General features: G+C 25.6%; 2 protein-coding genes across 43 annotated transcripts in view; one reads left to right on the plus strand and one right to left on the minus strand.

The window, feature by feature from the left end:
• LOC147812596 (pre-mRNA 3' end processing protein WDR33-like) overlaps window positions 1-17,792 on the plus strand; it is a 612,260-nt gene that overhangs the window by 440,031 nt on the left and 154,437 nt on the right. The gene's annotated exons all lie outside the window — the stretch shown is intronic.
• LOC147812607 (transcription-associated protein 1-like) overlaps window positions 1-17,792 on the minus strand; it is a 62,432-nt gene that overhangs the window by 8,441 nt on the left and 36,199 nt on the right. For 7 of the 42 annotated variants that reach the window (XM_087162407.1, XM_087162398.1, XM_087162411.1 and 4 more), the window contains 10 exons: window positions 17,373-17,537; window positions 16,778-16,827; window positions 14,068-14,226; window positions 12,593-12,744; window positions 10,698-10,771; window positions 8,327-8,528; window positions 7,544-7,644; window positions 3,331-4,977; window positions 1,921-2,059; window positions 811-918 (listed from right to left, as the gene is read on the minus strand). In XM_087162407.1, the coding sequence (XP_087018533.1) occupies window positions 12,697-12,744; window positions 14,068-14,226; window positions 16,778-16,827; window positions 17,373-17,478 (363 nt within the window). In that variant the 5' untranslated portion in view covers window positions 17,479-17,537 and the 3' untranslated portion in view covers window positions 811-918; window positions 1,921-2,059; window positions 3,331-4,977; ... (2 more) ...; window positions 10,698-10,771; window positions 12,593-12,696. Of the gene's footprint in view, window positions 1-810; window positions 919-1,920; window positions 2,060-3,330; window positions 4,978-7,543; window positions 7,645-8,326; window positions 8,529-10,697; window positions 10,772-12,592; window positions 12,745-14,063; window positions 14,227-16,777; window positions 16,828-17,372; window positions 17,538-17,792 lie in introns of those variants that run through there. The other 35 variants (XM_087162424.1, XM_087162427.1, XM_087162426.1 and 32 more) reach the window with 25 other exon arrangements.

The following is a 17,792-nucleotide window of genomic DNA, read 5'->3' on the forward strand; positions in this document are numbered from 1 at the left end:
CCCCCCCCCTTCGAGAAGTACGTACTTTTTGAACGGCCCCTTATCCTTAAATCTCATAACAGTTTTGAGTCATTTGTAAAAGCAGCTATCTCTTCTAAATATACCTTAAAAAAGAAAACTCCAGAAATTACAGCTTGATGAAACGCCATTGTCTTAGTTGTTTAACACAAAACTACCTTGCAATGTCTAGTTTTTAGACTAACTAAATGAGAAAGGAAAAAACTAACTATTTTTAAACACTTTGATCAGCATTTAATAATAATTTAAATAATGCATAGTTAATTTTGAGTTACAGTTTATTGCTACTCAATAATTATGTAATGCTTAACTTTTACAAAGTCTAACTATGAGGCTGTGATAGCCTGGTTGGTAGGGCACTGGAGCACTAAGAGTTCGTGGGTTCGATCTGCGCCGTCCGAAGACTCCTGGTGTAGTAAATGGTGACTGATGCACGTTAAATCTGTCGGGTCACAAAGTCCTCCATGTTCCGATAACAAATCATACCTCTGGGAGTACTGATACAGGAGTTTCATTGTATTCTGGATTATTTCAACATTACAAGGCTGCGGAGTTGAACATTAGCAGTAGTCGTAAACCCAAAATTGGGTAGATTGTTCAATGACGAATATATATATATAAAAAAAGTCTAACTATGAACAAAAAAATTTTGAGATAGTTTTGATGTTTTTAAATCTAACCAACCACAGTTTTTATGGGAAGTTTTACCAGCCAAAAAATTCCAAACTCTGAACAGAATAATACACAATTCATGTTTATTATTATCATTTTTAAGAAGCAAATATTTTCTACCTGTGCTGTTTTATTTAAATACGATCTCCTCCCATTTCCACGTTCAGTTCATAGATATAAAGAAAACCTTCGAAAGATGCAACCATCACACACGGAACATTTTGTATTCTGAAATCATTCAATAAAATTAAACAATGCAATATGTAATACAAAACTGGACAATCACAACATTTATTTTAAATTTGAATGTATATCATCAAAAAATTAGTTTTTTACCCATCAGCATAGGAAAAATTCCAGTAGATTTCATGAAATATTATAAATTTCATGATAATTTTTGCATAATGTACTAAATATTTTACACATAAGGAATTTTAGGGACTTTTATAGTAATAAAAATAGAATTTTTTTTTATATATATTTTCCAGTTCGGATTCTAATCTAATAATGATGCTGATGACTACCATAGAAATCACACATTTAAACATGGCAGTAAAAAAAGGAAAGAAAACCAGTTCAGAGAAACAAAAAGAGAGAAAAACTAGTGATTTCATTTCCACATTTGATTATCATGAACACAATGCCACATTTATATTAAAATCACACAAGCAGGCCAAGAGCAATGCTTTGAATGATCTTAAATAAAATTTGACTGGGTAACACTGGACATATTAGAGACATTGAAGATGTAAATTTTGTTGAACTTTTTTTAATTGTTCGTTCATAGTTATGAAAAGTATTTTACTCTATCTTATCAAATAATAGATACATAATAACACAGTTTATTTTTAAAATAATAGCATTTAAATTATAAATTATTTAAGACTGAGAAAGACTGTTTTAAAATATAATTTTGCTATTGTTTTTAAAAAAAATCCTGCTATTACATCTTTATTAAATTTTCTTTTCTTAGAGTCATTAATTTTTAGATATAATTAGTGAGATATGCACAATTCTGAAAATGGTACAAAAATTAAAGAATTTCTCAAAAAATAAGGAGAACTAGTACACATAGAGAACATTTCAAACAATATTTTTCAAATGGTATCTAAAGTTAAAATTTTTTTTAAAAAAAAATGAGTCATTTATTTAAAAATAAAGAGAAAAAAAACATGTTTCAGGATAAAGGAAAAAAACAAGACATATTTAAGTAATAAAAAAAGCATTTACTATCTCTTAGCTCTGTGGCTAAAATATGACGGGCTGCTACAAGCAATTCTTTGTGCAAGTGGGCCACTTCTTGCAGACATAGACACAACAATCCTATCATTCCTTTAGCAAACTGTGAGGAATATTCATTCACAACATTCTACAAAAAAAAATCAAATTAAAATCACAGCTGGGTTAAATTATTATCTTAATTTAAATAAATTTGAAATTAATTTAGGATAATATTACTCAGATAAACATAAATACTGAGCATGCTGCCTATTAAAATCACATCCATTTTTAGAACACTTGATTTTAAAAAGCAGCAAATTTTAAAAACCAAAATGTAGGAAAAAGTCATTTCAAAGTTTAATTTTAAACTAAATTAAATTAATTAAGAACTAAATTGATTACTACATTTATGTTTTATTTTTGCAAAACCTACATTTGACATTAATATGAGCAACATTCTTTAACTTACAGGAGGATTTTAAAATATTATATTTGATAAGCAAAATTTCAAATTAAAGATTCACCATAGTTTGAAAACATATCAGAGTTTCTAAAACATTAAATATCCTTTTCTTTTCAGTATAGTTTATTTTAAGAAATCAAGAGTTCTTCTTAAATCCATTGAAGTTAGATTCACTTTATTGAATGATTGAGGATCCATGACATTGAATGATAGGCATTTTACAATTTTTCTTAGCCCATAAACAGTTTTCTTTGGGATTCCCTTAGACTCCCTTTTTCCTAATTTTTTAAACTTTTGCCCTTCAATTTCAACACAAAATACAATCAACACCAGTAACTTTGTTCATAGACAACAGACAACAATTTATTATTTATATTTATTCAAAACTTGAGAATATAGAAAATTCTAATCATTCAAACAAAAAAAGCAAAGTTTTTCACTGTTTTAAACAAAAGCCATAAAAAATTTTGTCTTTACATAACGATAATAATTTTATTAGAAGATGGTTTTTACATAGTTTGATATTAAAATGATTCCGTTCTAACTGAAAAAATAGTAAAAAGCAGCAAATTTTACAATTCAGTGATTTTATAATTGGAGGTTCCTGTATTAATGATACAGTTAAATCACAGTAGTAAAAAATAAAATAAAATGCTCAGAAATTATTTTCTATTCACAACATAATAAAATAAATTTAATAATCAGAAAAATTCCAACAGTCAAAATAGTTCTAAAAAAAATTTATTTCCTCCTTCATTGTGAACTAATAAACAAGTAAGCAAGGAAATACGGGTGGAGGGATTAACCAAATATATCATCATATCAAGCCTTTCTTTTACCTGGCTTCAAATATGAATATACTCCATTTTTATTTTCATTAGCTTGACTTTATAAAAATTATTTATTAAAAAAAAGTAGAGAATGATTCTTAATATATTAGTCATTGACCTACTCACTTGATATATTCTAACTAGGTAAGCCAGAAAAGATAATGTTTTTATCTATGCATGCATAAAGTCAACGTAAACTTCTTTGTTGAAAGATGGATTGCTCCTAACATAAAACAAAACAAAATTTCTGTATACATTCTGCATTTTGTCTGCTTTCTTCCCAAAGAACAAATTAAATGTATAAAATTTAATGTTTAACTTTGTCTCACAGAGTCATTGAACATAAAATTCTTTCACAGAATTCAATTCCATAAGTAAAAAACAATACTGAAGAGTTTCACTGTATAAAACCACTCTGACTTGATCATTTGGTATAAAATATAAAATAAGTAAAAAAGAAAGACATTAAGGTATATCCTGCTGCAAGTAGTTAATTTAAAAAGTTTCTCTCTATATTTTCTGCAATATTTTCACTGTAAACATTATGAAAATGAAATTAAAATGACAAGCCAGTCAAGGATAAAACAGCAATCAAAATCAATAAAATAGATTTTACAGCAAAAATCATGCAAGTTGACCATTTGTAATGTACCAATTTGATGGCCTAGTTTGAGAAAAGGTCAGTATTTTAAGAGGTGATGCAAGAGTGGTGTTAATTATAGTCTTGGTATACCTAGTGGGCTGATCAACTTAATAGGTTACATTGTACTCCAAAGTAAAATATTTGTCTCAATTAAGAAAGTTTTATTTTTAATAGGTGTAACAAAGTAATAAAATACATTATACAAGATAGCGTCAATATTCCTTAGACTATTTTTTTAGTTGAATATATAACATTGTTTTAAGATATTTAGAAAAAACTAACACTTTGCAATATTTTTGCTGCAAGCCTTTTCAAAGAAAAAAGAAAAGACATTCAATCAAGGATAAGAATAAAAACTGAGACCCATAAAATAAATCTGATTTCATTTGGATACAACAGTTGTTTTAATTAAAAAAGGATTAATAAGCTTTAAAAAAGATTAAAAAACATCAAATTTTCTGTGATATTGACAAATATTTCTCAGGCTAACTATTTCTTAATTAAATTATGAGCTAGTTGTAAGATATTTAAAAAAAATTATATTCTAAGTTTAGATGATTTGATCCAAACAGAATAAGAATTAGAAAATTATATATCTACAATGAGATGCATTTTATCAAAGAGAATACTTTATTGTTATCTTATATAGGACATGTTGCGAATTAATTGAAACTTTATTGGATGTATGAGTTTTTCTATAAAATTAGAAAATTATTTTTTCATGACTGTACTGAAATTAATCAAAATTATATATTTTAGTGATATTTCACATAGCTAAATTTAAATTAGTTTTTATTCAGATACAAGAAAATTTTAATGAAACAAATACTTTATTGTAAATATGAGAATAAATGCCAGATAAATCCAAAGTTATGTAAATATTAACAATGATCATTATCAACTGAAAACTGCTTCCAATTTCTGAAATTTAAAGCATGTGCAACATTTTTAATACTTCCAGAGATTTCTTAGTTATCTTAGTTGTCATTATCAATAGTTGTCATTATCAAAGATATAAATTCTTCAACAACTTTATGAACACTCATTTTATATAGCAGGTACATCAAGACAACAATTATAGGCAGCTCTGCCAGTGCCTTTAAGGAAATAGCTTTTAAGATTAAATTGACCTGTAAAAGAAATCAAATATATGAACAATATAAAAAAAAAAGATAAATCACAAAGTAACACTTCTTAGTGCTTGAAAGTATAGAAGAAAGTAATTTTGTAATTTTTAGTATAACATTTTTCTTTAAACACACATAAAACTGGAGAACCATGCTATTAATTTGGTTAAGTGAACTACAAGTTTAACTTTATAGATACAATAAATTGTTATGCCTTCATTATGTATTATAAGCAACAAAGTATGACATTTATAAAAGGATGGCTGAGTTCAGGGACAGGGAGCTTTTGGAGCTTGCTCCAAGTCCCTTCGGTGTCTGAAAAGTAAACAATTATTTGACAATTGACTTTTTGAATGATCCAGTTCATATTTTTCATGTGACATCATTATTCCTCATTTCATAATTCTTTTAACAATATTTTAAATAATTCTATCAAGAAAAACAAACTACAAGAAAAAAAAAGTCAGAATTTAAAAAAATAAAAAGATACAATTCACAATTTTTGGAAACCTAAGGAACATTCTTACTGATTCTGGTTTGATCCTTCTGTTTAAAATGCATCAATCATATTTTCAATTTCTTAGTTTCATATGAATTTTTATTTTTTTGAAAAGGATAAAATAAAGATAAAAAACTGTCTCTGTTTTGTTGAAAATACTTGCATAAAAAATTTAAGTTTATTTTCAAAATAGTTTAATTCAATACAAAACTGTTTGTTAATAAAAAAAATTTAATAACTCTAATCGGTAGCTCAAGATTAAAACAATAAAAAACATTCTGTTTTTGAATTGCATTGCTAGAATACTTAAGAGCAAGTTCCAAAACCTCCAATACAGAGAACTAACCCAATGTAAAAGGACACAGGTAATGTTGTAAGTTAAATAAATATTACACTAATACAGTGTCTTTTCAATGACTTAACAAGGTTATTTTTCAATTTTTGTAAGTCATTCAAATTGAAACATAATAAAAACTTAGTTTGAAAAGTAAATTTCCAAATTCTAAATTTAACTTAATATTTTTTTTAGCTAGAATATGTAATTAAAGATAGTTAAGTCAGCTGCATGTTTTTAAAAAAAAAATTATAAAATATTATAAATGTAAAAAAAAAAAAAACAATTTTAATGCAATTTGTAGTCAAAAGAAATTGTATGCAAATCTTTCATATTTATTTAATTTAATATTTATACTGTGAAAGATTAACAATGCCTGACATTCTAAAAAATATTTTAATTTTCCAAAAAATAAAATATTATTATAATACTGTTATCATTAAAATTAAAATATCTTCAGCTTAATTTAGAAAAAGTTTACTCTTAAAAACTTTGTATCAAAAATGCAACAAAAAAACTAAACAAGTAGAAGAGGTAATTCAAAACTGTGGGATAAGACATCGAACAAAGGATAAAAACTCTTAAATAAAAATTTTAAAAAGTTTAATTTTTTAAGGTTTGTACTGTATCTAATTATTCTAAAATAGTATAATTACAAGTTAAAATCATAGGTAGCTCCATAAGTTATTCAGGGGTAATTGTGAGCCCAAGTCAAAATTCCAGAAAATTTCCTGAGCTTTCTTTTAAAAAAAGGAAAAAGTTTACATTGAAAAACTAGAAAAAAATTTAAACAAAGTTTGTTTCCTTTTTCTCAATATTTCTCAGTTTACTTAAAATATATTTAAAATTTTACACATACCTATGATGACCTGCAGAAGTAATTAAAATTTACAAATATGTCTTTTTTTCTTGAGTTTATGATTATAACAATTTACTAATAAAAAATGTATCTGGCTCTCCCTTACAAACAAAATAAACTGTGTTTTTAAGTTCCACCTTTGAAAATTTGATTTCCGGAAACTTCTGTGATCAATGATTTATGGAAACGTCTGGACCTTCGATCTCTGGAAAATTCCGGATCACTGTTAGCGAAAAATCCGGATTTTTTACGGAGCACAATCAGCCCTGGTTACTGAAATTAAGTTGATAAATCCGTAGATTAAATTGATACTATTTACTAATAATTGAAAAATAGATTCTGAAGATCAAAATTAATGTTTTCTTTTGCTTCTCTCTTCCAGTCCCTGCTCTTATAATTTATTTAAAATTAATGTTTTAAAGTTGGAGTATATTCCTTACTAAATGTTGAATCTTATTTTGCACTGAAAGGGTTTTGTTTTAATTTTAATCATTTCTATCCCTACGAACTTTCCATAAATAAAAGAATTTAACTTGCATTTATTTTATTAAGTAGAATATTTATTTTTTTAAAAATTTAATTCTATGAAAGTTAAAATTTTTTAATGTTAAAATGTATGTTTAAATGGACTTTTGCATTATGTAATGTGATAAAAAAAAAACACGAATTTTTCCTTTTTTGTAATATTTATTTCTATTTATCTGTTCTTTTCTCATAAATTGATTCTGATTTTCTGATTGTGTTTTTTTTCCTCTGGGTAATCAGTTTTTAATTTTAAACATTTAAAAGTATTTAATTTAATGCAAATATATTACAAGGTTAACTGATAAAAAGAATTTAGTGCCTAGAACAATGATGTTTATAAAACAATTACTACCTATAATTGCTGTCAACACGCCTGTCTAAATTCTTGGGCATGCAACCCTTCATAGGTGAATCTGTTGTGCATGTGGCCCCTCAGGTCAAAAGGTAGTGCACCTATTATAATAATAGTAAAATTTTTTCTTAACTTTGAAGGCTTATACAGATTGAAAGCATGCATATATGATTTTTTTAAGCGATGTTAAAGTAAATACCACTAAAAATTGACCTGAAGTTCGAATTAGCTAAGCAAGAAAAAATATTTCAAGCATGTTTTAGAATTAAATTATGAAAAAAATGCTCCTCACATTAAATTTTTAAATGAAGTTACTTCATAACTTTTTTTATTTTACTTGAATATCATTTTCGAAATTTAATAGCACTAAGAATAATAATGAAAACAATTATAAATTGCAATTGAAGTCCTCAAAATTAAAATATGAATGAGCTTTAAGAAGGTATAGAAAGAAAAAAAAGACCTTTTAATGGGCTCCTAAAACCATATTTAAATTTAAGGCTTTTTTAGGAATGGAAACCCTTTTATACTTGTGAATAAGCTAATTTTTAAATATTACCAAAGCTACGTCAAATAGTTTAAATTTTACAATGGTTTAGCCAAATAACGATTTTTATTGCTTACTCAGGAAATGAAAGAGAAAAAATACAATAATCTAATCTACACGCATTTAAAAAGGCTTTTAAACACAAGACTTGAAATTGTCATATCATATGAACTAATAATTATTTTAATAACTAAAAAAAAAACTGATACACAGACTCTAAAATTATTTTTACTCACCATCTCAGTAGTTGAATCTGGGCCTTTTTTCACTTGTCTGAATTTGAATTGGTGTTATGGTAAATGTTTCTTTCAATGAAGGTTCCAACGTAGCTGCCGATAAATCCTTTACTTTTCGAGTAGGCCGTGTTTCAAATATACGATGCAAGTAATTAGGCAGTTCTTTGTAAGTATTCTTTACATAAAGTAGAAACATCTGTGTCTAAAAATAATTGGAAAATCACAACAGCTTAATTATTTTATTTAGAATATATTTTCTTCACACAATCAGTATGTAGCATGATAATGTAACCAATCGATTTCATGTTGCTGTTAAGAATCATACTAATAATAATCATACATCATACTATTGCTCTTTCAAAGATTTTGCCTTTTATAAATATAATCATAATTAATATCATGATGCTATATGATATGATAATTATATGATATGGTAAACACATCATATAATTATTATAATTTCATATATTATCACAATAAAGGTGGAGCTTGCTTTATAATCACAAAAATGTATTCATATTGAACAATGCAGAGAATTAAATATTTATACACCATATTTTTTCTTCTTCAATAAAGAGTTTGTCATAAACCAATTCTGATTAAATAAATAACACACACAACAAAAAAAAGCATCCACAGTCAATTATTTTCAATTAAAATTTTAGAAGTAAAAAACACATAAATGTTTCGTAAAATTTCAATAAGAAAATTAAAAAGAATATAATTTCTTTAAAAAAAATACAGCAGAAAATTGCATTGAGTTAAAATATTTGCAAATTATTAAATTTATGATGAAATCTACTTTATTTTAATACATAGATTTAAATTTGTTGAACCCTATTTTTAAGCGACACAACCATATCATAATTAATATTTTACATGTTTTCTTTTGCTTTGAAGTCACACGATGATTATACTATTCTTCACGAATTTTTTTTATTTGTTGTAAGTTGAAGAGGTGCTAGTTATAGTTAAATTTTTTAAATATATCATTATTTTCACATCACTGCATGCAACCCTTAGATTTCACACCCAGTTAAGTTTTATTTTAATATGCTTGATGTTTTGGTATATTGTGGTTTAACAGGATGGTGAAGAATACCAAAACGAACAATATAAAATAAGTGAATAACAGAAGTATTTAACCCATGGAAGTAAAAAAAAAGAGGTTTTAATTACATTAAAAAGATTTATTTTCGAACAAATTACCAATGAATTATGAAACTTATAAACACTGAATTGAGAGTATTTCTATATTTCTCCATAATTCTTTTTTTAATTTATTTTTCTCTACTTAATAAATCATGAAAATTTTAAAGGTTTCTTTCACATTGGACTTTAAAATAGTCAAAAAAGTTTAAATAATTCAAAGTATTAATAAAATCGTCCTGTTGTGTTGTGGGGGAATCATTGATATTTCACATCCCCTAATATTTTGAGTTATTCACACCAAAATTAAAAAGAGCCCACAATAATTTTTTTTATTATGACTTTCATTTAAATTTAGTGCAAAAAAAGCATTTTATAATATTTAAAAAATAAATTTATGATTAAGACTCGTTATAATTAAAAATATATATTTAAGGATCAGAGCGATTTGGATTGGAAAAACAATATTCCTCAGAATTTTTCATTTAGTAAAATTAAAAAAATATGGAATTCTTTTAAGCAATGTCTATTAAAAATCTTGAGAAATTAAAACAAAAAAATTTTAGGAACAATTGGCCAAGAAATTTCTGTACAGAGAATTTAAAATGAGTTCACTCCTTGTGATCATTAACATTTATATTGCAAATTATAGGCCAATAAACTTTATTTATAAATTGATTCATTGCAGAACTAATCATCTGCAATGTTTCTATATCCTCTGTTTATTTATAAATTGAATCATTGCAGAATTATCTTCCTCTCTTTCCTCTATTCTTTCCTTCCCTCATTTTATCAAGAATTATTCATAGAAGCATTTATCAATGTAATGGAAGCCAACATTTGAACTTTTAAGTGCTAAATAACTAATTAATCAAACAAATGAAAAATCTAAAAAAAAAAAATTTAGTTTAAGATGCATTAATAAAAAAAATAGTAGCCAGAGTAATGTAAAATGATAAATAACGAGTATTATTATGTATGCTATCAAATGACATCCGCTCAAGTCAATATTCTTTTCTCCATGCAAATGCAAGTTAATAAACCTATAGAAAAACCTTCCACTCAATATAATGCAAAAATTTACAAAAGTTGAATAATAAAATAGTTTTCAATGAATCTGTACACATAAATATATTAATACAATGAATTTGTACAGTGAAATATATTAATACAAAAGCAAATTCATTGAAAATGATAAATCATATAAATAACACATTCTTACCTCCACATTGCATGGTGGCCTTATGAAATTCTATGATTATTCTAAAAAATACTAATGTTTTCCTCATTTTCCAACTGAAATATGAATATTTGATATGAATACTTGAATAATAATAAAACAGCATTAAAATCAGTATAGGAGAAGTAACAAAATTCTAACATTAAACATATAGAGGAAATATATGTTGAGAAAGGAATCTGCATAATTTCTCTTCAAGTTCTTATTAAAGCAACAAAATTATAAATAGCAACATTTTATTAGCTAATCTGTTCAGATGTAAACATCAATCTTTTGTAGTAAGGTAATTTCTGAAAAAATTAAAAAAAAATTATCAAGTATTTAAAATAAAAAATTCGGTTTTGAGAATTGAATGTATGGTTTAGTGGCGCAAAGTCCGAAAGAGGACATGCTGCGCCAAACAATACGGTAAAACAGTTCAATAGACAAAGTACAGGCACCACTTTATTTGTCATACCATTATAACTGATAAAATTGTATAAGTTTGTAAATGGAATAAGTTTGTATATAGAATCAGATAAAAGGTATGAATAAAATCACATTAAAGGGTAGGAATGAAATCGAATAAAAGTTATGAATACGATATAAAATACACGAAATAAGTAAAATAAGTTGTTCTCTAAAGTGAATTCGGTTTTGAGATGAAGCACAGTAAGTCAAATTTTATTTTCACTTTAAATTCTGTAACAAAAAGCACCACTCTTTTCCCACAATTTGAAGGAAATACAAACTCTTAATCTTCTATTTATTATTATAAAATGTAGAGAAGTAAATTAATAATGCTAGAGAAGAAAATTTTTAGTTTTCAAAAAATATTTTCAGCTATTCAAAATTTTGACCAAATAAACTTTACTTTGCACAATTTTTGTACTAGTATTTCAGCTTGTACCCAATATTTCAGTAAAATATAGCACTTTTTTTAATCACACAGTATGGCTTATAAAAATGAATTACTAGAAGTTTAAACTTTTCTAGATCCATGCTCTTTATTTTCATGTTTTTCAATTATACTCAACAAATAACAATGCATGCAGAACAAAAATATACTGTAAGTTCTTGTTCTGACTATATTGTTAGGGAAATTAAATTGATCGATAATTGTTACTATTTGAAATTATACATAACTGCTGGCTGATTTACAAACGACTTATTAATAAAAGAAGTTTTTTTTAAATATATATATTCAGAAGATAGTTGTCACTTACTTCTAATAATTTGAACATTAAAGACAAGGTTGGTTTGCTATGAGGTAGCAAATGATTATTCGTAGGGACAAAGTGAATTATTTCTGAAATTGTCTCACAAAGTTGTTGAAAAAAATAATACAATTCAGTGGAAATATTTTTTAAGGAAATTGTAATAAAAAAGCAAATTAAAATGTATAATTAAATAATAATTTTTAAAAAATATTTTCAAAACAACAAGAATCATGTTAGTTGAGCAACAAAACATTCATTCTTAACCATTGTGATAACAATATTTGATTTATATTGAGTAAATTTGAATACATATTGAGTATATGATAATTTTCAACAATGATAATTTTATATTTTGTTTGGTTAACAAAAACTTGACCAAAGTCAATAATTTAATTTGAAAAATATTGTAATACATTGTGAAATATGTATGTTTCATGACAATTTATCATAATATTAAAATTCTAATTAGGTCTGATAAGTTATATTTTTAATAAATTGTCAATAAAATATTAGACAACAGACAAATTTTCATGCTTAAAATATTATATAACAAGAAGTAGAGTTCTCAAATTTAATTTTGAAATTATATGATCAAAATATGGAATATCCTATTTGCTAGTAAATTTAAAAACATTTAATAAATCTCTAAAAACTTGAATAGACAAAAAAATGCGATACCTTTAAATTTAAAAAAAAGTCTTTATGCATTATTATTAAATAAAATACAACCATTGCCCAAGCTGAAGACATTAAGCAGCCTTTGTAGCAGGCCAAAGAAAAAATCAGGACAGCAATAAAAACAGGATAAAATTGGAACAGCAGAGCATTTTCTGGAACAGTTAATTAAAAAGTATAATTTACTCTACTTAATAGTAACAAAATAAAATTTCACAGCAAAAAAATTACTTGTTCATAGCAAAACGTTTTAACAGTTTCCAGAATAATTTTATCAATACAGAACAACAAATAATAGTTCCAAATCAAAACATGGAAAATTTGATGGGACTGTTGCATTAAAAAAAAATGAACAGCATTAAGTCATCAATATTTTACTCATACCAATATATAATTCAAATGCGTAATTGAGTTGAAGATTTCTTTAATCTAATTAAAGTAGGGTTTGAATAATCTCAAAACTAAAATGCAATGAATATGTTGCTTAACGTTTATGTACAACACTAATTTTAGTGAGCAATCCTCCAACCCATCAATTAAAAGTTTTATGACTGCTTGTTAACTGAAATCACATGAAAGAAAACAATCAAAATTTAGACAAAACTGGGAAATCTTACAAGATTTTCTAATGTATTTGGTGAAAATAATAAGTAAGCATATCACCCTTGAAATCGACATCATAAAAATTTGATGTTGCAAAATTGCTTATCAATTTTCCTTTTCATTGAATGACTTAATTCCCAACGAGGTTGAAACAATGAATCCTCTGGGTAAGGCCTAAATATCTAAGCCATGTAAGTAATCAATAGACAGTCCCTATATTGGAACTATCAAATATTGCGATAATGACAAGCATTAAAAAAAAAAAGATATTGGATCAAAATTTTTCAATTCTTTAAATCTACTTTTTCAAAAATCTGCATTTTTATTCCTGGAAAATTGAATATTCTATACACACAAAATTCAGGACAAATACAGATAAAATACTTTTTATCAGAAACATCAAGATTATCAGGACAATTACTAACAGTGATTTAATCTAATTTTTAAAAACAGCATTCTTGAGTATAAAAACAAACTGAGATCAAGCGTAAATAGGGAAAACCTGATTGTTCTGCCAAGATATTAAAATGAGTTTGATTTCATACACACATAACGTAACCTACAAACATTTGTAACGAAGGGATTACTTTTTTAAATACTGTTCAAATTTTGGTATCTTAAACCCATATCAATGACTATTAATTGTGTTCAATAAGCTTATTAGTTATGTTAACTAATAATTGACAATGTATAGATAAAAAAATATAAAAGAGTAAAGGAAAAAAATTTAGATTGGCTATGTTCATAAAAAATAATACAGGATATATATATATATATATATATATATATATATATATATATATATATATATATATATATATATATATATATATATATACATACATACATACATACATACATACATACATACATACATCAAAATATGCAAAATGATCCATTGGTATGACATGAAAATATATACAGGTGTAGTTTTTACTGCAATGAATTGTGATTCTCCATCTCCTAAAATTCTGATGAAAATTTTTTCTAGCATGATCAAAAAATGAAGGATATTGTGGATTGCTAACAATAGTCTGAAAAAATAAAAGGATACATTAATTACAAAATTATAACATAAATATTATTCTTTTTATTATTGTTAGTCAAACATCTATTCAAATTCTTTTATTTTTATTTGTTATTTCAAAATATATATATATATATATAATTTTATAAACATAGTATGCTTTATTTTAATGGTGTGCCTCTAGTCTTTAACTATCAAATTCAAACTGTGATGTATCAAAATAAATATTTTTTTTCCTTATTTCAGGGATGAGATTAGCCAAAAGGCAAAAAAGCTGAATTTCCACGATAGTAAATTTTACTCAGGCGCAACCCTTTAACAATAAATTCCAAACAGTTTAAGGTAATAAATAATGTGTTGACATACAATTGTGTACTATTCTATTATTATATAAATGATTACATTGATACTTAACATTTAGTGAAAATAAAAATTACCATATGAGAAAATAAAGCTGGAAATTATATTTTTCCTCAGTTCACATAAGAGATAATTATTACTTGAAAAACTACCTGGTTTAGCAAATTAAAACTACGGAGAATATACATTAATATTTCATTTATTTTAATAAATACTGTTATGTGATTTATAGCAAATATATCAGTAATATTACTTTTTAAACTATATTGGAAAAAAAAACTTTAACAATGGACCGAATCATTATGTTCATATTATAGTCTAATCCAACTAGAGCCCTTTGAAACATATCAATAACAGTGAAGTAGAAATATATAGTAACTCCTTAACATACTAAAATTGCTATTTTAGTTTGAAAAATTACATGACAATCAGCAACTGATTAGATAATTGTTTTTTATTTGATAAGAATTTTGTATTTTATAGCATAAATAACAACAATTATAAATAAAATTTTGATGATGAGTTAATTAACTCTTTACCCCCCCAAAAAAATTTATTAAATCCCTTTTTAAGTGATTGCTTTTGTCTGCTATATCTTTTATGTTTGCTATATTTAGTCGTTAGTCCATCTTCAAACATCTTGTGACAAATCCTATTTTTTTCTTCTTTGCAAGCACAGAATGTAAGTTTTCAATATATTCCCTTCCAGTTTCTCTGATGTGGTAACACTTATATATACTAATAATCGTCGTTAGAAAAATAGTTACCTTTATAGTAACTAATTAAAAAAAATTTTACTTCTTACAATAATCGCGATAGTTGATCTTAAAATTGCGTGAATATGAATAACAATTATGGATTTTGAAATCACATGAATATGAAACTAGATATACGATTTTGAAAATGTGAAAATACGAACTGGGATATAGAATTTTTTAAACATGTAAATACAAATCACGATTGATAATTTTTAGATCGCGTAAATACGAATCATGATGTATAGTTTTTAGAATGCCCAATGCCTTATTTTAAAATCACGATATTATAAACCGCATGAGCAAAGCAAGACATTGAATTTTGAACTTGCGTGAATACGAATCGCTACATACGTTTTTAAAAAGGTGTAAATACGAATCACAATATCGGACTTTTAAATCTCGTAAATGAGAATCGCAACGTACAATATTCAAATCGCGTGAATAAGAATCGCAATACGCAAATATGAAAAGCTATGTTTGATATTAAAATCGTGTGAATAAGAATCGAGATATTAGCAGATTCCAGGCTTGGGACCTCTAAAAGGCTTGTCAGAAGCAGTTTCGTTTGAACTACAAAAATCGGATCTATCTGGAGGGCGGGTAAATAATTCGGAAAATCTTATCTGCTGCGAGTAGAAGGGGAGAAAATAGGTAAAATAAGTAAAAATGAGAAAGGATTGGTAGCTATGTAGTTTGAATTTTCCGTTTCTCTTTGAAATCGATGAATTTTCTGAAAAAGCGGAATACTTATGAAAAAAAAGTGAAATTTTTACAAAAATCTGAATTTTTGATTAAAAAAAAAAAGCTGAAATTCAAGAGATAAAAGTGAAAAAAGCGGAAATCCGCTAAAAAGCGGAAAAATCTCATCCCTGTTATTTAGACTAATAAAACTAATAACATGTTTACCATTAATAGTCTATTAATACTAACATAGAAGGGAAGATAAATAGTGATTTTATGTCTCAGCTTGCTGAAACAGTTTTTAAAAAGCTTTTGAGCTAAACATATCACTTTAATGCTTCTTAATTCTTAAAATTTAAATTCTTATTTGCCATTCAATTAAATTCAATGACCTTGATACAATTGGTACTAAAACATTAATTTTTTAATAAATAAGTTTATTGGTAAACTAAACTGCCAATTACATTTAATGTTAAAAAAAAAAAAATTGGCAAAAAAGTGAAAAATTAAAACAAAAAATAAGAGGCCAATTTCAATAACTGGAAAATGGGGTGGGGTTTAAAAGGTTCCTGTAATTCCATAGTCACAATTGAATTGAATGCTGGGCTTAATGGCACAATGACTTCAATTGTGGCATATATAACCTGTGAAATTACGAAAAATAAACTGTCATCTCTGAAACTGAAAAAATTAATTTAGAATACCCGATAAAATGACATTATGAATACAGCATTTTACTATATTAAATTAAAACCTTACTTCAACCTCTCCACTTAATTCTTGCAAATCTTTCAATTTACTTTCATCCTCTATAAAAGAAAAGAAAAGAGAAAATTAAAGTTATGCAATATAAAAATCGATAGGAAAAGTGAATCAATGACAGATAATTAAATAAAAAATAAAATAAGCTATAATTACAGGTTACTACAATAAATGCATAAAATATATTTGATCAAGGTTTTGCTTTAAAAAGAAATGTGGATTTGATTAAATTAAAAATGAGAAGTAAGAATATTTAAGTATGATTTTTGATCAGGTGCAGATAAATACAATGATTTATTTATACGTAGGTATATAGTTATCTTTAAGTAAGTATGATTCAAGTAGATAAGCAAGATTTATTTATAAGTATATTACTTTGGTTATTTTATTTTTTGTGAATATCAATGTATGAGAATTGTAAACATTACCAACAAAGTAACATGAGCCATAAGTATATAGTTATTCATTAGGTACATCCTTAGTACAAAATATATCTAGGTATGTAATCTCAAATACAAAATTGCTATGAGAAATTTTCAAGTGAAAATAAATTCTGATTTTTCAATTCCCAATGACTAATTATTAAATTTACTTGCAACAGGATCTATGAGCATTGATACATATGAGCAGTAAGTATTCATAACAGCAACAGGATCATTAATGGATGCTGATACACTCATTACTGGTATCCTTGCCATGCTTAATGACTCCAGAAAAAGCTATTCAATGATAAAACTCACCTCCAATTTTAACAATTCTATAAAAAAAATTTAAATATTTTTAATAATTTGCATAAATTGTAAGGACTGCAATTATTCATAGGCAAAATTAGTAAACATGCATTAGAAATTTAAAAAAAACAGAGATTATTCTGTTTTATAAGAACAAGAAATGTTATATTAGAGTTTTCATTTAACACCACTTAAAGCTTCAGTCTCTAGCTGAGTTATATGGTATAAAATACAGTGTTTTCATTACAGAAAAAAATTGAGAGAGAATTTCTCACCCTTTC

This window comes from Parasteatoda tepidariorum, chromosome 4 (assembly GCF_982258835.1).
Source record: "Parasteatoda tepidariorum strain Cologne lab strain chromosome 4, Ptep-v5.0, whole genome shotgun sequence".
Classification (NCBI taxonomy): Eukaryota; Metazoa; Arthropoda; class Arachnida; order Araneae; family Theridiidae; genus Parasteatoda; species Parasteatoda tepidariorum.